This window comes from Macaca mulatta, chromosome 12 (assembly GCF_049350105.2).
Source record: "Macaca mulatta isolate MMU2019108-1 chromosome 12, T2T-MMU8v2.0, whole genome shotgun sequence".
Classification (NCBI taxonomy): domain Eukaryota; kingdom Metazoa; phylum Chordata; class Mammalia; order Primates; family Cercopithecidae; genus Macaca; species Macaca mulatta.
The window spans coordinates 132,527,032-132,542,212 of NC_133417.1; the positions used below are offsets into that span (position 1 = coordinate 132,527,032).

At 39.6% G+C, this 15,181-nt stretch overlaps 1 protein-coding gene across 5 annotated transcripts in view; it reads left to right on the forward strand.

The window, feature by feature from the left end:
* COL4A3 (collagen type IV alpha 3 chain) overlaps positions 1–15,181 on the forward strand; it is a 149,510-nt gene that overhangs the window by 101,170 nt on the left and 33,159 nt on the right. For all 5 annotated transcript variants that reach the window (XR_013402206.1, XR_013402207.1, XM_077957715.1 and 2 more), the window contains exons 22-28: positions 2,046–2,138; positions 2,598–2,693; positions 5,522–5,592; positions 6,384–6,566; positions 8,534–8,702; positions 12,034–12,126; positions 13,100–13,204. Coding sequence is in view for 3 of the 5 variants with exons in the window: in XM_077957715.1 (XP_077813841.1) it covers positions 2,046–2,138; positions 2,598–2,693; positions 5,522–5,592; positions 6,384–6,566; positions 8,534–8,702; positions 12,034–12,126; positions 13,100–13,204 (810 nt within the window). In the remaining 2 variants the exon portion in view is untranslated. The remainder of the gene's footprint in view (positions 1–2,045; positions 2,139–2,597; positions 2,694–5,521; positions 5,593–6,383; positions 6,567–8,533; positions 8,703–12,033; positions 12,127–13,099; positions 13,205–15,181) is intronic.

A 15,181-nucleotide genomic window follows, 5' to 3' on the forward strand; every position in this document is an offset into this window, starting at 1 on the left:
CCTATAATCTCAGCTTCTTCCAAGTCTCTTTTAAGATGGAAATTTACGGCCGGGCGCGGTGGCTCAAGCCTGTAATCCCAGCACTTTGGGAGGCCGAGACGGGCGGATTACGAGGCCAGGAGATCGAGACCATCCTGGCTAACACAGTGAAACCCCGTCTCTACTAAAAAAATACAAAAAACTAGCCGGGCGAGGTGGCGGGCGCCTGTAGTCCCAGCTACTCGGGAGGCTGAGGCAGGAGAATGACGTAAACCCGGGAGGCGGAGCTTGCAGTGAGCTGAGATCCAGCCACTGTACTCCAGCCCCGACGACAGAGTGAGACTCCGTCTCAAAAAAAAAAAAAAAAAAAAAGATGGAAATTTAGTATCCTCTTTTTTTCTATGTCAAGGCTGACATACAGAGTTCACAGGGCTAATAAAGCTAAAGCTGAGATCTGGGCCCAGGTGCTCGTGGCTCCCTCCCGGAGGTGTCATGCTCCCTCAGTGCCTGCTACACTCTGTCCAGGGGTCTTTGCTTCCTACCTTCCCTCCTCTAAGCAACACCCATCTGTCCTTCAGACTGCAGCTTCAAGTTCAAGTCCAGCAGAAAGCTTTCAATGAGTCCACATCCTGTAACTGCCAAGGTTAACCCAACTGTAGAAGTTTTTACATTGCCTTATCTTTGTCTTTGTCAGTTTTTCTTACAAGAATCAAAGTATTTTGAGGTCAAAGACTATATCTTTTTAACTGTTTAAGCCCAGTATGTAGCATGGGGAACACTGCAGGTACTCAAATATTTTTTGAATTAAGCATTAATTGAGTATGAAAATGTATAAGTATACAAAAATGTATGAATGTAGTATTCATATAAGTCTACACTAAGTATTAAACTTTTATCAGATTGTACCATTTAAAGATGACCTTCCAGGTATTTTAAAGACGCAGAAAACTGATCACAAAATGGTCATTCTTCTGTGTTCCAACGAAATTAAATGTTTCTAGTGGTATCTTGTTTTTCTGAAATTTGGGACAGCTATGGTACAGTTTTTAAATATTTGCTTTAATGACCATTGCCTTCAACCTGTAATTGAAATGACAAAGCCAACAATTAGATTACTGAACACAATTAACCAGTTTAAGAGAATTAGCTGTCCATTGTAACATTACAGTAGCAGATAATGTGGAAGCTGAAAAGAGCTTTCTTAGAGACCCGCCTTAAGAATGACAACTCAATTGATGTGGACAAGCAACAAAGAGAAAACAGATGATACCCTGAGTCAGAATCCATTTTTCTTTTTCTCAACATATATTAAGCATCTACAGTATATCAGGAAAATACAATGTATCAAAAAATATCCAGAATAAGATTTGATCCTTTGCCTCAAGATGCTAAAGGGATTGTCTGTGTATTAGTCTGTTCTCATGCTGCTAATAAAAACATACCCAAGACTGGGTAATTTATAAAGGAAAGAGGTTTAATTGACTCACAGTTCAGCATGGCTGGGGAGGCCTCAGGAAACTTACACTCATGGCAGAAGGGGAAGCAAACATGTCCTTCTTCACATGATGGCAACAAGGAGAAGTGCTGAGCAAAATGGGGAAAAGCCCCTTATAAAACCATCAGATCTCATAAGCACTCATTCATTATCACAAGAACAGCATGAGAGTAACCACCCCCATGATTAAATTACCTCCCACCAGGTCCGTTTCAAGACACATGGGGATTATAGAAGTACTACAATTCAAGATGAGATTTGGGTGGGGATACAGCCAAACCATATCAACTTGGAATAACTGGAAACAACTAAGTAAGATAAAATAGGTTGATTCTGTGACCAAAAAAAATTATAAAATGAGCTTTCGAAGATTAACTACCTTAAAAATGTAATATGAAGGGAAGAGCTGGTCACCATGTCTTCTCAGTTGCAGATAAACTTTTAAGACTAGGCTTCCAGTACAAGCATGAGAGAGATGCACTTCAAATAATACGTATATTACAACACTCGCTAAGTTGAAAAAAAAAAAAAACACAAATAAAAAATTGCCTTTGGTGCTGTATTTTTACAGGTGACATCGTTTTTCGCAAGGGTCCACCTGGAGATCGCGGACTGCCAGGCTATCTAGGGTCTCCAGGAATCACAGGCGTTGACGGGCCCAAAGGTTGGTTCAATCAATAATGTTGTATTAGGATAAGCCTTTTTCATCATCATTATTATCATTGATTTTCCCCCTGAGATAACAATGACCCCAAATAGCTACCAGTCAGTGATGATTTTGTTTATCTGTAAATCAATAATTTATTTGGCACCTATGCAATAAATTGTTGGATATCCCTAAAATGTGAGTTTTCGCCTGCATGCAAGGAAAGAATCACTGAAATAGATGTTTTATGTTAGAGTCTTGAAATTTCCCCTTTCAGAAGAACTGTAGAGCGCAGAACATTAAAGTAAGCAGATCTATAATAGATGAATTTTAAAATTAATATGTATAATGTCCTAGATAATTTTCAGTACATAAAAATGTTTAAACGTAATAAATGATAGTGTGGTTGGAAAATATTTGTTCTTTCTGAGGACTCGGTGTAGCTTTATAAGTAATGCTAGTGTACTCTCGTTGCAGGAGAACCAGGCCTGCTGTGTACACAGTGCCCTTATATCCCAGGGTCCCCTGGTCTCCCAGGGTTGCCAGGGTTACATGGTGTAAAAGGAATCCCAGGTACAAACAATTTGCATGCAAGTGTTTTTGCAAGCACAAAAGGGTCAATACACTGGAAGAAAATAAAGGCATTTGATTGGTGGATGTCATGACGTGGTTTATATGAACTTGGAGGGAGAGTTTCAAAAACATATATTTTATTAACATAAAGTCAGCCAAAATCCAAGAAAAGCTGGTATTTTTCCCTGTTCCATTTTAGTTGCTGACCCCTAGCAAAGTATTGTGTTAGGCAGGAATTGTCAACACAGAGTCCTACAAGAGAACAGCAGTTAACTGAAGGCAGTGAAGCAGCTGCATGAAACACACACCCTCTTTCTCTTCCATAAAGAAACATGCTCTCTCCCTTTTTTCTCAAAAGACACAACCCTCCTCAGTCCATTTTTTCATGTTCCTACTTTCAAAAGAGTCATAGGAATATGTGGTATTTCACTTTCTTCTTAAAGATGCAAATGCTATTTTAAAAAATTGCAACATCCTCAGTGCTGGGGACAAGAGAGTTGCAGAACTACAGTAAACAAACTGAGGGCACATTTGAACGGGCCAGCAGGCACTCGGCTCTAGCCCATTGTTACTGTGCAACATGTTAGGCCCCGCATTAATAAATCTTCCAAGTTTTCATCAGAAGAAAGGAATTGGAATTTTTATTTAAATCTCATGGTGCTTTTTAAAAAAAAAAAAATTAGCCACTAAGTCAAATTTTGAAAGGGGGGGCGGAAAAAAACATTTTATAGCCAGTGTCCTGAGGCTTAAATAAAGGATGATTCACAAGTTTTCTCTTGACAATTCTGTACCAGGCCAGGACTCTCTGTCCCACTTGGTTACTCACGGTTGTCACCACCTCTGCTTTTGACCTCCCCGTCTTCAGTCACAAAACTGCCTATGGACAAAACTTTGAAGTACAAAACATCTCTGTTTATTGACTGGGTTCCTCTGCCCCTTGTGCCACTCCCCTGTCTACACAGGGCCTCTCTCTCCCTTGCTACCACCCACAGTCCTGACTCTGCCACCAGCACCTTGGTCTTCAGACAGTGTCATCAAATTATGTATCATTAACCAGTAAGAGTTGAAGTTACAGAGCCGTTGGCCTGTGTGTTGGGCACTGTTTCAAGTGTCTTATGTGCCTCCATTCCTTTATTTCTCACATCAACCCTAGAGGTTGGTGCTGTAATTAACCCCATTTGACAGATGAGGAAGCTGAGGCATCAGGTGGCACAGCTGATAATGATAATGTGGTAGAGACTGAACTTAAATCCAGAGGCATGCTCTTGCCCTCCACGCCTGCATCCCCTGACCACAGTGCTGTAGCCTGTCTCCTGGGGGGCTGCTTTTGGGGAGTTAATCCAAAGGTCTACCTGGCAACCTGGATAGGGAATATTATATGTTATCTCCATCCAGTAGCCATTTGCATTGGCATAGGGTCTTCTGGGAGACTGGGTCCCAATCCAAAGAAGAAAGACTAATGGCGGCAGCCATGGACACTGTGGCCAGCCACCGGACGACATGCACTTGGGCAGGGATCCTTTGTCCCCTCGGATCCCACTGACTTCTCCTTTATGAAGGCCTCTGCTACTTTCAATGGCTGCTCCTGCCCTGGCTCACAGGCTTGTGAGGGAAGGAGGAGTGGGGAGGTAGGGGCTGTTCCTTATGTCACTCCTGTTCAGTATCCAAATATCCAAGGGAAGTGTTCTATTAAAACAAAAACCAAAAGGAAGAAAATGAACGAGGGAAATAAGGAGGAAAAACAATAAAAGATAAAAAATCATTATTTTCCTAGACTGTCCTTGAGTCTCCTCTTTGGCTCAAGGTGAGCAGGTGAGCAGCTCACTGATGCTGTCCACTCGTTGCATTGTTGTATTTTTCATAGTTTCTCTACATCTGGCCTATCCAGGTGCAGCTCAAAGAAGATATGTAAGCAGTAAAATGGTTTGGATCCCTATAAAAATATACACCCCAGCTCAGTATCTTGCAAAAAATAGAATCTGAATAAATATGTGCTGATTAACTGACCAAAGACCCACCCAGAGGGTCATTTAAAGGGATCATCTTTACAGAGATATTTAAATATCTATGGGAAATATAAAATTGTACAATAAAATGCAGTTTGTCAAGAGACATTCAAAACCTTAGAAAAGTTTGTGACCATTTGCCTCTGCCGTTATACTTTTAAAAATTTATTATAAAGGAAATAATTGGATAAATCTGGAAAGCTAAATACCCAGAGATATTTTTCAAAGCATTGTTTACAACAGTTAAAAGTTGAAAAATGTCTACCTAACGTCTAAATGTCTAAAAACAGAATTTAGCTAAATAAATGATGGCTCACCAACACAATAGGCAGCATGCAGCCATTTAAAACGAAGCTATAAATTCATACTTATTGACATATGTATACTATAATTCCAAAATAGTGTGTATATGAGTCCTATGCACTTGTGGATATAAAAATTTATCATTAATATACATTAAACTTTAGCAAATATTATCTTCTGGTAGTAGATTTATAGGTGGTTTTTAGTCTCTTCTTTCTGTATAATTTTCTTATAACGAGCATATATTACTTTTAAAAGTAATATATACTCAGAAAAAATAAAGATATAATCTTAAAATTGTGAAGATAAAATTTTAAGGAGCTAAGATCTGAGTTACTTTTTCCATGATCTCTTGTTCTGTTATTTACTCCCATTCTCTTATTGCATTTATGTTTTATGATAGAAGCTGTCTTTCTTTCCCCATAAGAAAACACTCTATTTTCTTCATACATTGTATTACCCTGTCCACTCAGAGTTGGCGTTCAATGAGGAGTTAGTTAATAATTCGTTGATTTGCAGGAAGACCAGGTGCAGCTGGCTTGAAAGGAAGCCCAGGGTCCCCCGGAAATACAGGTCTTCCAGGAATTCCAGTAAGATTTCATGTTTTTAAATCTTTAGCTTCCATTTGAAAAAGTGCACACTCTAGAAATACGGTTGCAACACACTTATCAGTTTGGTGCCTTGCAAAGAGTAGGCACTTTATAGATACCTGTTGATTAAATGAATAAATCTGTGACTGATTAAGTGAATGAGTCAATGAATTTATAAACAGTTTGAAATGGTATCAGCAACAGAAAACAGATTAGTGGTTGCCTAGCGCTGAGGGTGGGAACAGAGGTTCATTGCAAATGGGTTTGAGGGAATTTGGGGGCGCGATGGAGATGTTTAAACACAATTGTGGTGATTGTGGGATGATTCTATGAATTTACTAAAAATCACTGAATTGTATTCTTATAAAGGAGAAATTTTATGGTATGTAAATTATACCACAGTAAGTCTGTTAAAAATTAGAATTTTCATTGTCATAGTGAATCAAAAAGTTATAGATAAATATACTTAGATCGAATTATTCAGAGAGGCTTGTTAAAATTTACCAATATTCAAACATAACCTGAATTATGGTGATTGTTCTATGGTATTGAATTAGATTATGGTGTGTATTGTTTTGAATTACACTATCTAACTGAATTATTTTTCAGTTTTGGAAGTTAACAACAAAGCAAAACAAACAAAATGCTTGAAATAATACTTGTGGACCAAAGAAAGTGTGTTGAAAAAATTCATGTTAAAATTGAAAAGTTCTTGTCCACACTGCTTTTAAGATTGACACAAGAAGAATTCTAACAAAATACAATGCAGATTCATTTCTGTACTACCCTAGGGTTTCCCAGGTGCCAAGGGTGACCGAGGACTTAAAGGAGAAAAAGGTGAAACACTTCAGCCTGAGGGGCAAGTGGGTGCCCCAGGGGACCCGGGGCTCAGAGGCCAACCTGGGAGAAAGGGCTTGGATGGAATTCCTGGAACTCCAGGAGTGAAAGGATTACCAGGACCTAAAGGCGAACTGGTTGGTATTTAGCAACTTTACCCTCCCTATGAATGAAGTACTCTGAAGTTTAGAGATAAAAGTGATTTCTTTTCCAAAAATGGCCGCTCAGCACAGTTCATCCCTCTAACTGCAGAATGAAGCATCTTCAAATTAGCAGGAATAACCCAAGCAAATAGTTATAGTATTTTGATAAAATAAATAGGTAGCATTCAGTGATTTCAACCAAACAAAATTCTATATTGATAATAACCCCATCTCATCCACAAATTACAGTTCCATATTTGTATCAAATGAGTCCATGGAAAGGTTCAGAAAATGATATATAGTGGAAAGTTTAATAAATATTTTGGGGGCTATGTCCATACTTTTAAGTAAAAATAAATGCATTAGAAGACAGCATATTCAGAGGTATCATAATCAAATAAAGAGACTGTTTTGTCGTTTTAAGATATTTAAGTTTATGTCAATTTAATCCCTTTTCATGAAAGAATTTCTCACATTTTTTTTTTTTTGCAGGGCGGGCAGTGGGGAATGGAGTTTTGCTCGTGTTGCCCAGGCTGGAGTGCAATGGCGCAGTCTCAGCTCACTGCAACCTCCATCTCCCGGGTTCAAGCGGTTCTCCCACCTTAGCCTCCTAAGTAGCTGGGATCACAGGCATGTGCCACCACATCCAGCTAATTTTAAATTTTTAGTAGAGATGGGGTTTTACCATGTTGGCCAGGGTGGTCTCGAACTCCTGACCTCAGGTGATCTGCCCGCCTTGGCCTCCCAAAGTGCTGGGATTACAGGTGTAAGCCAACGCACCCGGCCCTAAGATTTGTTTTAAAATGTCATAGAGTGAGAGGGTGAGCACCTGTCATCATAACGTATTTACAAGAGGTTTGCAAGGGATGCTGCCCAAACTATTCTATGAAATACCAGTTTCTCCCGGGGCTAACCTGTGTTATCCAATAAAACAGATTTTACTTCAAACAGGTTTGGAGACACTTGGTAAACTAATTTAAAGATTCATTTACAGACCCTTTAATGTCAGAATATGAACTGTGAGTCTTCCACATGAAGATAAGCTATCTGGTCTTTCCTAAATGCTTCTGACTACAAAATCCTTTTGGCTGGCAGCATCTACAGGGCCAGCAGTTCTCAGACCCTGCCTTGGCCAAGTCCCAGGCTGTTCACTTTGTGGTAGTTATGCTTATAAAGCGACAGTGCCAGAATTCTGTTGGTCTAGTATTAAGAGAATTTGTATGATGTCCCTACTTGCATCTCACTAATTTTTCTTTATAAGTTCTGGTAAAGATATTCCATAAGGTAAATGAGAGAAAAATCAAGGTGGTGATTTGTGGAGGCTTACACCCTGTCATTAAAAAAGGAGACAGACCACTTAGCCATCTGATGATATTGAACAATGAAAAATTGAGTCAAATTTATTTCGGAGGGCCATGTTGGGAAGGAAGAGGGCTTAAATTATTTTGTCAAATTCAACTTCTTTGAAATCTACAAATCATTTTCAAGGTTACAGCATATGAAGATTTAAAAACTAGACAGTTTATGAGAGAAAATGGAAGTGGGAAATCCCCTTTGTCATGAAAATACCTGGTGAAAATACAAATAAAGGTTTGCTGTACTCATTTTATTTCAGTAATATAACATTATCATAAAAATCACAGCTAAAGTCATTTGAACTACTGTCAATTTGAACTTAGTTCTAGTGGCTATTATCATATGAGAGATCTGTCATTGTAAGATATCTCAAGTGGGACTCAAGACAGTTTCAAGTTCAAAAAATGTTGCTAAACTCCAAAGGACACAAAATGGCAGAAACCTGCAGTGCTCTTATTTTAGTAATAATTCTCATCAAATGCCAAATGCTTTTAATTCAAGATCTCAATGGCAGCCTAACTGGTATTCATATCTGGAGGACGATTAACCTGTCGTAAGAAGATACTGGAATGAAGCATGGTTCAAACACATTCCTGTTGTCACAGGCTCTGAGTGGTGAGAAGGGGGACCAAGGTCCTCCAGGGGATCCTGGCTCCCCTGGGTCCCCAGGACCTGCAGGACCAGCTGGACCACCTGGCTACGGACCCCAAGGAGAACCTGGTCCCCAGGGCACGCAAGGAGTTCCTGGAGCCCCTGGACCACGCGGAGAAGCCGGTTGGTTAGTTTTCTTTCCAGTCCTGTTTTCCGATGGAGTGGGTTGATGGTTTCTAGAGCTAACGAAGCTTCTCAAAGACTAAGGAAAATACAGAAACTTGCTTCTAATGAATAGAATATGTCATCTCACAGATGCCAGGAAAGAATATGTAGGGTATGTTAGAGAAAACTCATCTTTTCTCCATTACTGGGCAATTCAACTGAAATTTCCTAGGATATTCCATATCTATTACTTATATAAATATATGAAATGAATAGATGCTAAGCGTCATTGCAAATTTGTTGTGTGTGTGTGTGTGTTTTTAGAGACAGGGTCTCACTCTGTTGCCAGACTGGAGTGCAGTGGCATAATTATAGTTTACTGCATCCTCAAACTTCTGGGCTTAATAGATCCTGCCGCCTGGTCTCCTGAGTAGCTGGGGCTATAGGCATGTGTCACCACGACCAGCTAACTTACATTTTATTTTTATTTTTTGTAGAGACAGGATCTTGCTGTTTGTCCAGGCTGATCTCCATCTCCCAACCCCAAACAATCCTTGCTTCAGCATCCCAAAGTGCTAGGATTACAGGTGTGAGCCACTGTGCCCAGCCACAAATTTGTTGATTTTGATCCATAACTCAATGGGCAGGTTACAAATAAAACTTTAAAATATCTAAGACAAATGAAGGAAATGGTCTGATAATAGTTTAAAAGTCCAGGTAACTTTTGGGATATACATATACTGGCCGTAGTTCTGGATTCAGGAGTGTGGCTGAAGGTCAGAATAGCATGCTACTGACAGTTTTAAGCAAATAATGCCACCATGGTCATGTTTTACTTCTAAATCACTTTAGGCTGGGCACAGTGACTCACACCTATAATCCCAGCCTTTTGGAAGGCCAAGTCGGGCAGATCACTTGAGGTCAGGAGTTCAAGACCAGCCTGGTCAACATGGCGAACCCCCACCTCTACTAAAAATACAAAAATTAGCTGAGCATGGTGGCACATACCCACAGTTCCAGCTACTTGGAAGGCTGAGGTAGGAGAATCACTTGAACCTGGAAGGTGGAGGTTGTAGTGAGCCGAGATCGTGCTACTGTACTCCAGCCTGGGCAATAGACTGAGACAATGTCTCAAAAATAAATAAATAGATAGATATATAGGTAGGTAGGTAGGTAGGTAGGTAGATAGATAGATAGATAGATAGATAAAATAAAATCACTTTAAAGGGGTAGACCCAGTAAACCCGTGGTCTCTAAATCATTTTATAGTATCTTCCCTCATCGGTAAAACTTTTAGAGTGCACAACCTTACATTATGTGTTATAAATGTATGCATCATTTCTGTCCACACATGCATGTAAATCTTAAATCTTATGACTTTCTCTATATATTAAATAAATAAATAAATATTTATGTTTATCCGCACCTTACTTTGGAGGCTGTTATTCTTTTTTTTTTTTTTTTTTTTTTTTTTTCTGAGATGGAGTCTTGCTCTGTCGCCCAGGCTGGAGTGCAATGTTGCAATCTTGGCTCACTGCAACCTCCGCCTCCTGGGTTCAAGAGATTCTCCTGTCTCATCCTCCTGAGTAGCTGGGATTACAGGCACCTGCCACCATGCCAGGCTAATTTTTGTATTTGTAGTGGAGATGGGGTTTCACCACGTTGGCCAGGCTGGTCTTGAACTCCCGACCTCAGGTGATCTACCTGCCTCGGCCTCCTAAAGTGCTAGGATTACAGGCATGAGCCACCATGCCTGGCTGAAGGAGGCTGCTGTTCTAATCCAGGTACTAGCAAACGGTGGTGGACCACTGTCCTAGTCCAGCCCACTGCCTGATTTTGTATCAGGCTAAGATTTTGTATCAAGCTAAGAATGGTTTTCACATTTTCAAATGATCAAAAAAACATTTAATGATATTTTGTGATGCATGAAAATTATATGAAATTCAAATTAGAGTATCCATAAATAAAGTTTCTTGGAACACAGCTGCACTCCTGTGTGTACTGCCTCTGGCTGCTTTTATGCTACAATGGCAGAATTGAGTAGTTGAGTAGATTTGAATCACGAAGCCTAAATTTCTTACTATCTGGTCCTTTACAGCAAAAGTTTATTTAGCCCTGTTCTAATCCATCACCAAATGCTCTATTGTTGTTGCTGTTTTTGTTGTTGTTTTTTGAGATGGAGTCTTGCTCTGCCACCCAGGCTGGAGTACAGTGGTGTGATCTCGGCTCACTGCAACCTACATCTCCTAGATTCAAGGGATTCTCGTGCCTCAGCCTCCCGAGTAGTTGGGATTACAGTCACACACCACCACGCCTGGTTAATTTTTGTATTTTTAGTAGAGACACGGTTTACTACGTTGGCCAGGCTGGTCTTGAACTCCTGACCTCAAGTGATCCACCCACCTAGGCCTCCCAAGTGCTGGGATTACAGGTGTGAACCACCACGCCCGGCCTCTTCTGTTATTTCTAAATGTGAATCTTTACTAAAGGACTCCATTGTCATAAAACATATTATTATCAAAATTGTCTCATCACATACTGTAAACCTATTTTTTTCTATAAATAAATGACTATATAGACAACACATCACTAAACATGTTTTTAACATTTGCCACTGTGGTCAGAATGTTATATCGTGTCCTTATCTGCTGGGTAGGCATTCTTTCCCTTATGACAGAGAACTTACCAGAGAGGTTAAGAGAAGTGTCCAAGTTCACAAACCCGCATCGGCCTTGCCCATATCAAAACTTACTGTTTCGTTCAATAGGCTTCCTGTGGAAACTAGTCACCCAATAAATAAGTATCCTATCAGTATTCACCAACGTTTAAACTTAATTCCATATTATCAATTTTTTGGAATAGACTGTTTTCAATAGACCAGCATGTTAGGCTATTAATTTCCCTTTTAGAAAAAAAATAGAAGTGCAGCTCGCTGCCAGCGCTAATTTAATTTTACATAAACGCGTTCTTTGAGGCTAAAGCAAATCTGATTTTCAATGTGAAATAAAATACAATAACTGTTCTTGGAGTTATTTCTAAACAGAACTTGTCTCTAATCCTAATAGAAGGGGGTAAAGTTAGGACTGTCATCTGTGAGTTATCTCAGAGTAAACAGGAAACGGGTTAAAACAATTAGACAATTGTCTAAACTTATAAATATTTGTTGATTCAATAAGAAAGTTTCTATGGGCTGGTCGTCCTTAAGCTAGTTTTGAAGCCTGTGAAAACAGAGGTTATTTTTTATTTTCTTTGGGATATGTTTATAAACCCTTTATAATCGTATTTTCCCCTATCATCTAAGACAAGCTTCAGTATATACCCCAATCTTATGACCACAACTTTCCTTAAGGTCCTAGGGGAGAACTCAGTGTTTCAACACCAGTTCCAGGCCCACCAGGACCTCCAGGGCCCCCTGGCCATCCTGGCCCCCAAGGTCCACCTGGTAAGTACCCTCTGCCAAATCTGGTGCATGGCATCAGACAACACCCTGACTCTCTTGGAAAAATACTGTCCCCATTATAAGGAAAAAATGTATTCATTGGCTCCAAAAGAGAGCACAGGGCAGTGTCTTATCTGATAAGCAAGCAGGCTGGGGACTTGCTGTAGTTCTCTGAGGTTATCCAAATTATTCTAACTAACTGGTGCTTCTAATATAAAGGTTCCAGAGGAGAACCGATGTAACTACTTAAGAGGGATTTTAGAGCAGAAAAACCTTTATGGAGTTTTGGTGGGGGAGCAAGTGATGTTTGCCCACTGGTAATTCGTTAGGATATTTTCCATAGCATCTTCATTTGAAAACCGAATTTCTTTGCCAACGTGATGTAAAACTGAGTTTTGCATGCATGGAGGGAGACTTACATAGTTCAAGACATCTAGAATATTTCCTGTTAGGAATTAAATTATATTGACAAAATTCTTTGCAATTCCTAAAGATTAGTCCATTGGATAGGGACAGGGAAGGGGAACATATGATTGGGGTTGTGTTAAAACATTTTTCTTGGCTGGGCGTGGTGGCTCCCGCCTATAATCCTAGCACTTTGGGAGGCCGAGGCAGGCAGATCATGAGGTCAGGAGATCGAGACCATCCTGGCTAACATGGTGAAACCCCATCTCTACTAAAAATACAAAAAAATTTAGCTGGGCACGGTGGTGGGCACCTGTAGTCCCAGCTACTCAGGAGGCTGAGGCAGAAGAATGGCGTGAACCCGGGAGGCGGAACTTGCAGTGAGCCAAGATCGCGCCACTGCACTCCAGCCTGGGTGACAGAGCAAGACTCCATCTCAAAAAAAAAAAAAAAAAAAAAAACTTAATGTGCAAAAGGGATAGGATGACACAGAGAACTTAGACATTTTCTTTTATAACAAGATGAAGGAAAGTTGCTGATGTGGAGATGCATATGTGTTTTTGTTTTTAAGGTATGCCTGGATCTATGGGGAAATGTGGAGATCCTGGTCTTCCAGGACCTGATGGTGAACCAGGAATTCCAGGAATTGGATTTCCTGGGCCTCCTGGACCTAAGGGTAAATTTAAAATTTTTTCAAACATAAAGTTCATTGTGGATATTTAGAAGATGTATATACGTATAAATAAAATGAGTAAAATACAATATAAAGATATAAAGAGGATATAAGATATAAAAATGAGTAACATAGGAAATATCCATAATACTCTTTAAAATGTTTTCTGGCCAGATACAGTGGCTCACGCCTGTAATCCCACACTTTGGGAGACTGAGGTGGGCAGATCACTTGAGGTCAGGAGTTTGAGACCAGCCTGACCAACATGGTGAAACACCAACTCTATTACAAATACAAACATTAGCCTGGTGTGCCACGTGCCTGTAATCTCAGCTACTCAGGAGGCTGAGGTGCAAGACTCTGTCTCAAAAAAAAAAAAAAAAAAAAAAAAAAACTGTTTTCCAAGAGCCATAAATGGAAAAATCTCTTATAATAATGTTAGGTGAAAAGGCAGAATTTACATTGATTTATGCAATTTCATTTCAGTTGTATTTTTTAAAACACATAGAAAACAACTAGAAGGAAATTCACCAAAATGGTAATAGTGAACCTTGATTGTTGGCTTTCAAAAACATTTTTGATACTTCTCAATAAATGCCTGCATCTTTTACATGTATACATTTCTTTTTATTTTTTTAAATAATAAAGGAACTATTAAATCACAAATAGCTGATTTCCCCATACACTCCAAAATAAATTACGGAATTTATTTTCCTGTAGGAAAAAAAAAAATGCTGTTTCCCCTCAAAGGGGAAACACTCCAAAAAAATCTAGATGCTGAGAACTCACACAATGACATAAACCTGCCCACTGACAAGTACATGAAAGTCCTGTCCAGGATGACATATGAATAACCTGAGTCCCTGGATTCTCACACAGAACTGCAAGTTTTATGAAAATTTCATGTTTGTTACAATATTATTTACAATGTTTGTCAAAAATAGCATCCATGTTTTGGTGTTTCAGCTCTTGGATTAGTATGTCATCAGTGTTTATTACACATTAATTTTGCCCAAATATGAGAATATTGATTTCAATTTATGAGTATTTGAAATGGAAAACATAATCACATTTCTCATGGAGTCTCAAGAATGGCTTTGAGTCCAATTTCTTGGTTTTCTTCCTAATGATCTGTGAAGTAAGGGAGCCTGGCTCACATTTGTACTTCATTCTTCTTGGACCCTGCATTTATAAATTACATCCCTACTTTGTAACTCTAGGTATTGACTCTCTGGAAGAAGACTGTTGACCATGGGAACCAGAACTAACCCAAGAGCTCCTTGAAAGTAGAGATTTACAGTTTCACAATTGAATCTAATGAATCCCATGAACTAACTGCAAATTAAATATTGGTCAAATGAGGGTATGAAGGAACACTCTGAATGCAGCCTTGCTTCACCGTGGCTTCCTCTTCTCTACCAGAGAACACAGAAAATGTGTTGAACCCTTTCTCAATTCGCCTACTATAAAGGCATAAGAAGTTAATCCCTTACGTGCAATGGATGCTATGGGGCATTAGGACTTAATTCTCTTAAGCAACTCTGTTGGGAAAGGCTACCTGGGGTGCTGAAAAAGCTCTATATCTTTTTTTTTTTTTTTTTTTTTTGAGATGGAGTTTCGCTTTTGTTGCCCAGGCTGGAGTGTGACTGGCACTATTGGCTCACTGCAACCACAGCCTCCTGGGTTCAAGCAATTCTCCTGCCTCACCCTTCTGAGTAGCTGGGATTACAGGTGTGCATCACCATGCCTGGCTTTTTTTTTTTTTTTTTTGTATTTTTAGTAGAGACGGGGTTTCTCCATGTTGGTCAGGCTGGTCTCAAACTCCCGACCTCAGGTGATCCCCCCACCTTGGCCTCCCAAAGTTCTGGGATTACAGGTGTGAGCCATTGCACCCGGTCAAAAGCTCTGTATCTTAATCTAGGTCATGCTTACATGAATACATCTGTATATAAAAATCCACTTACCTGTACACTGTATGTA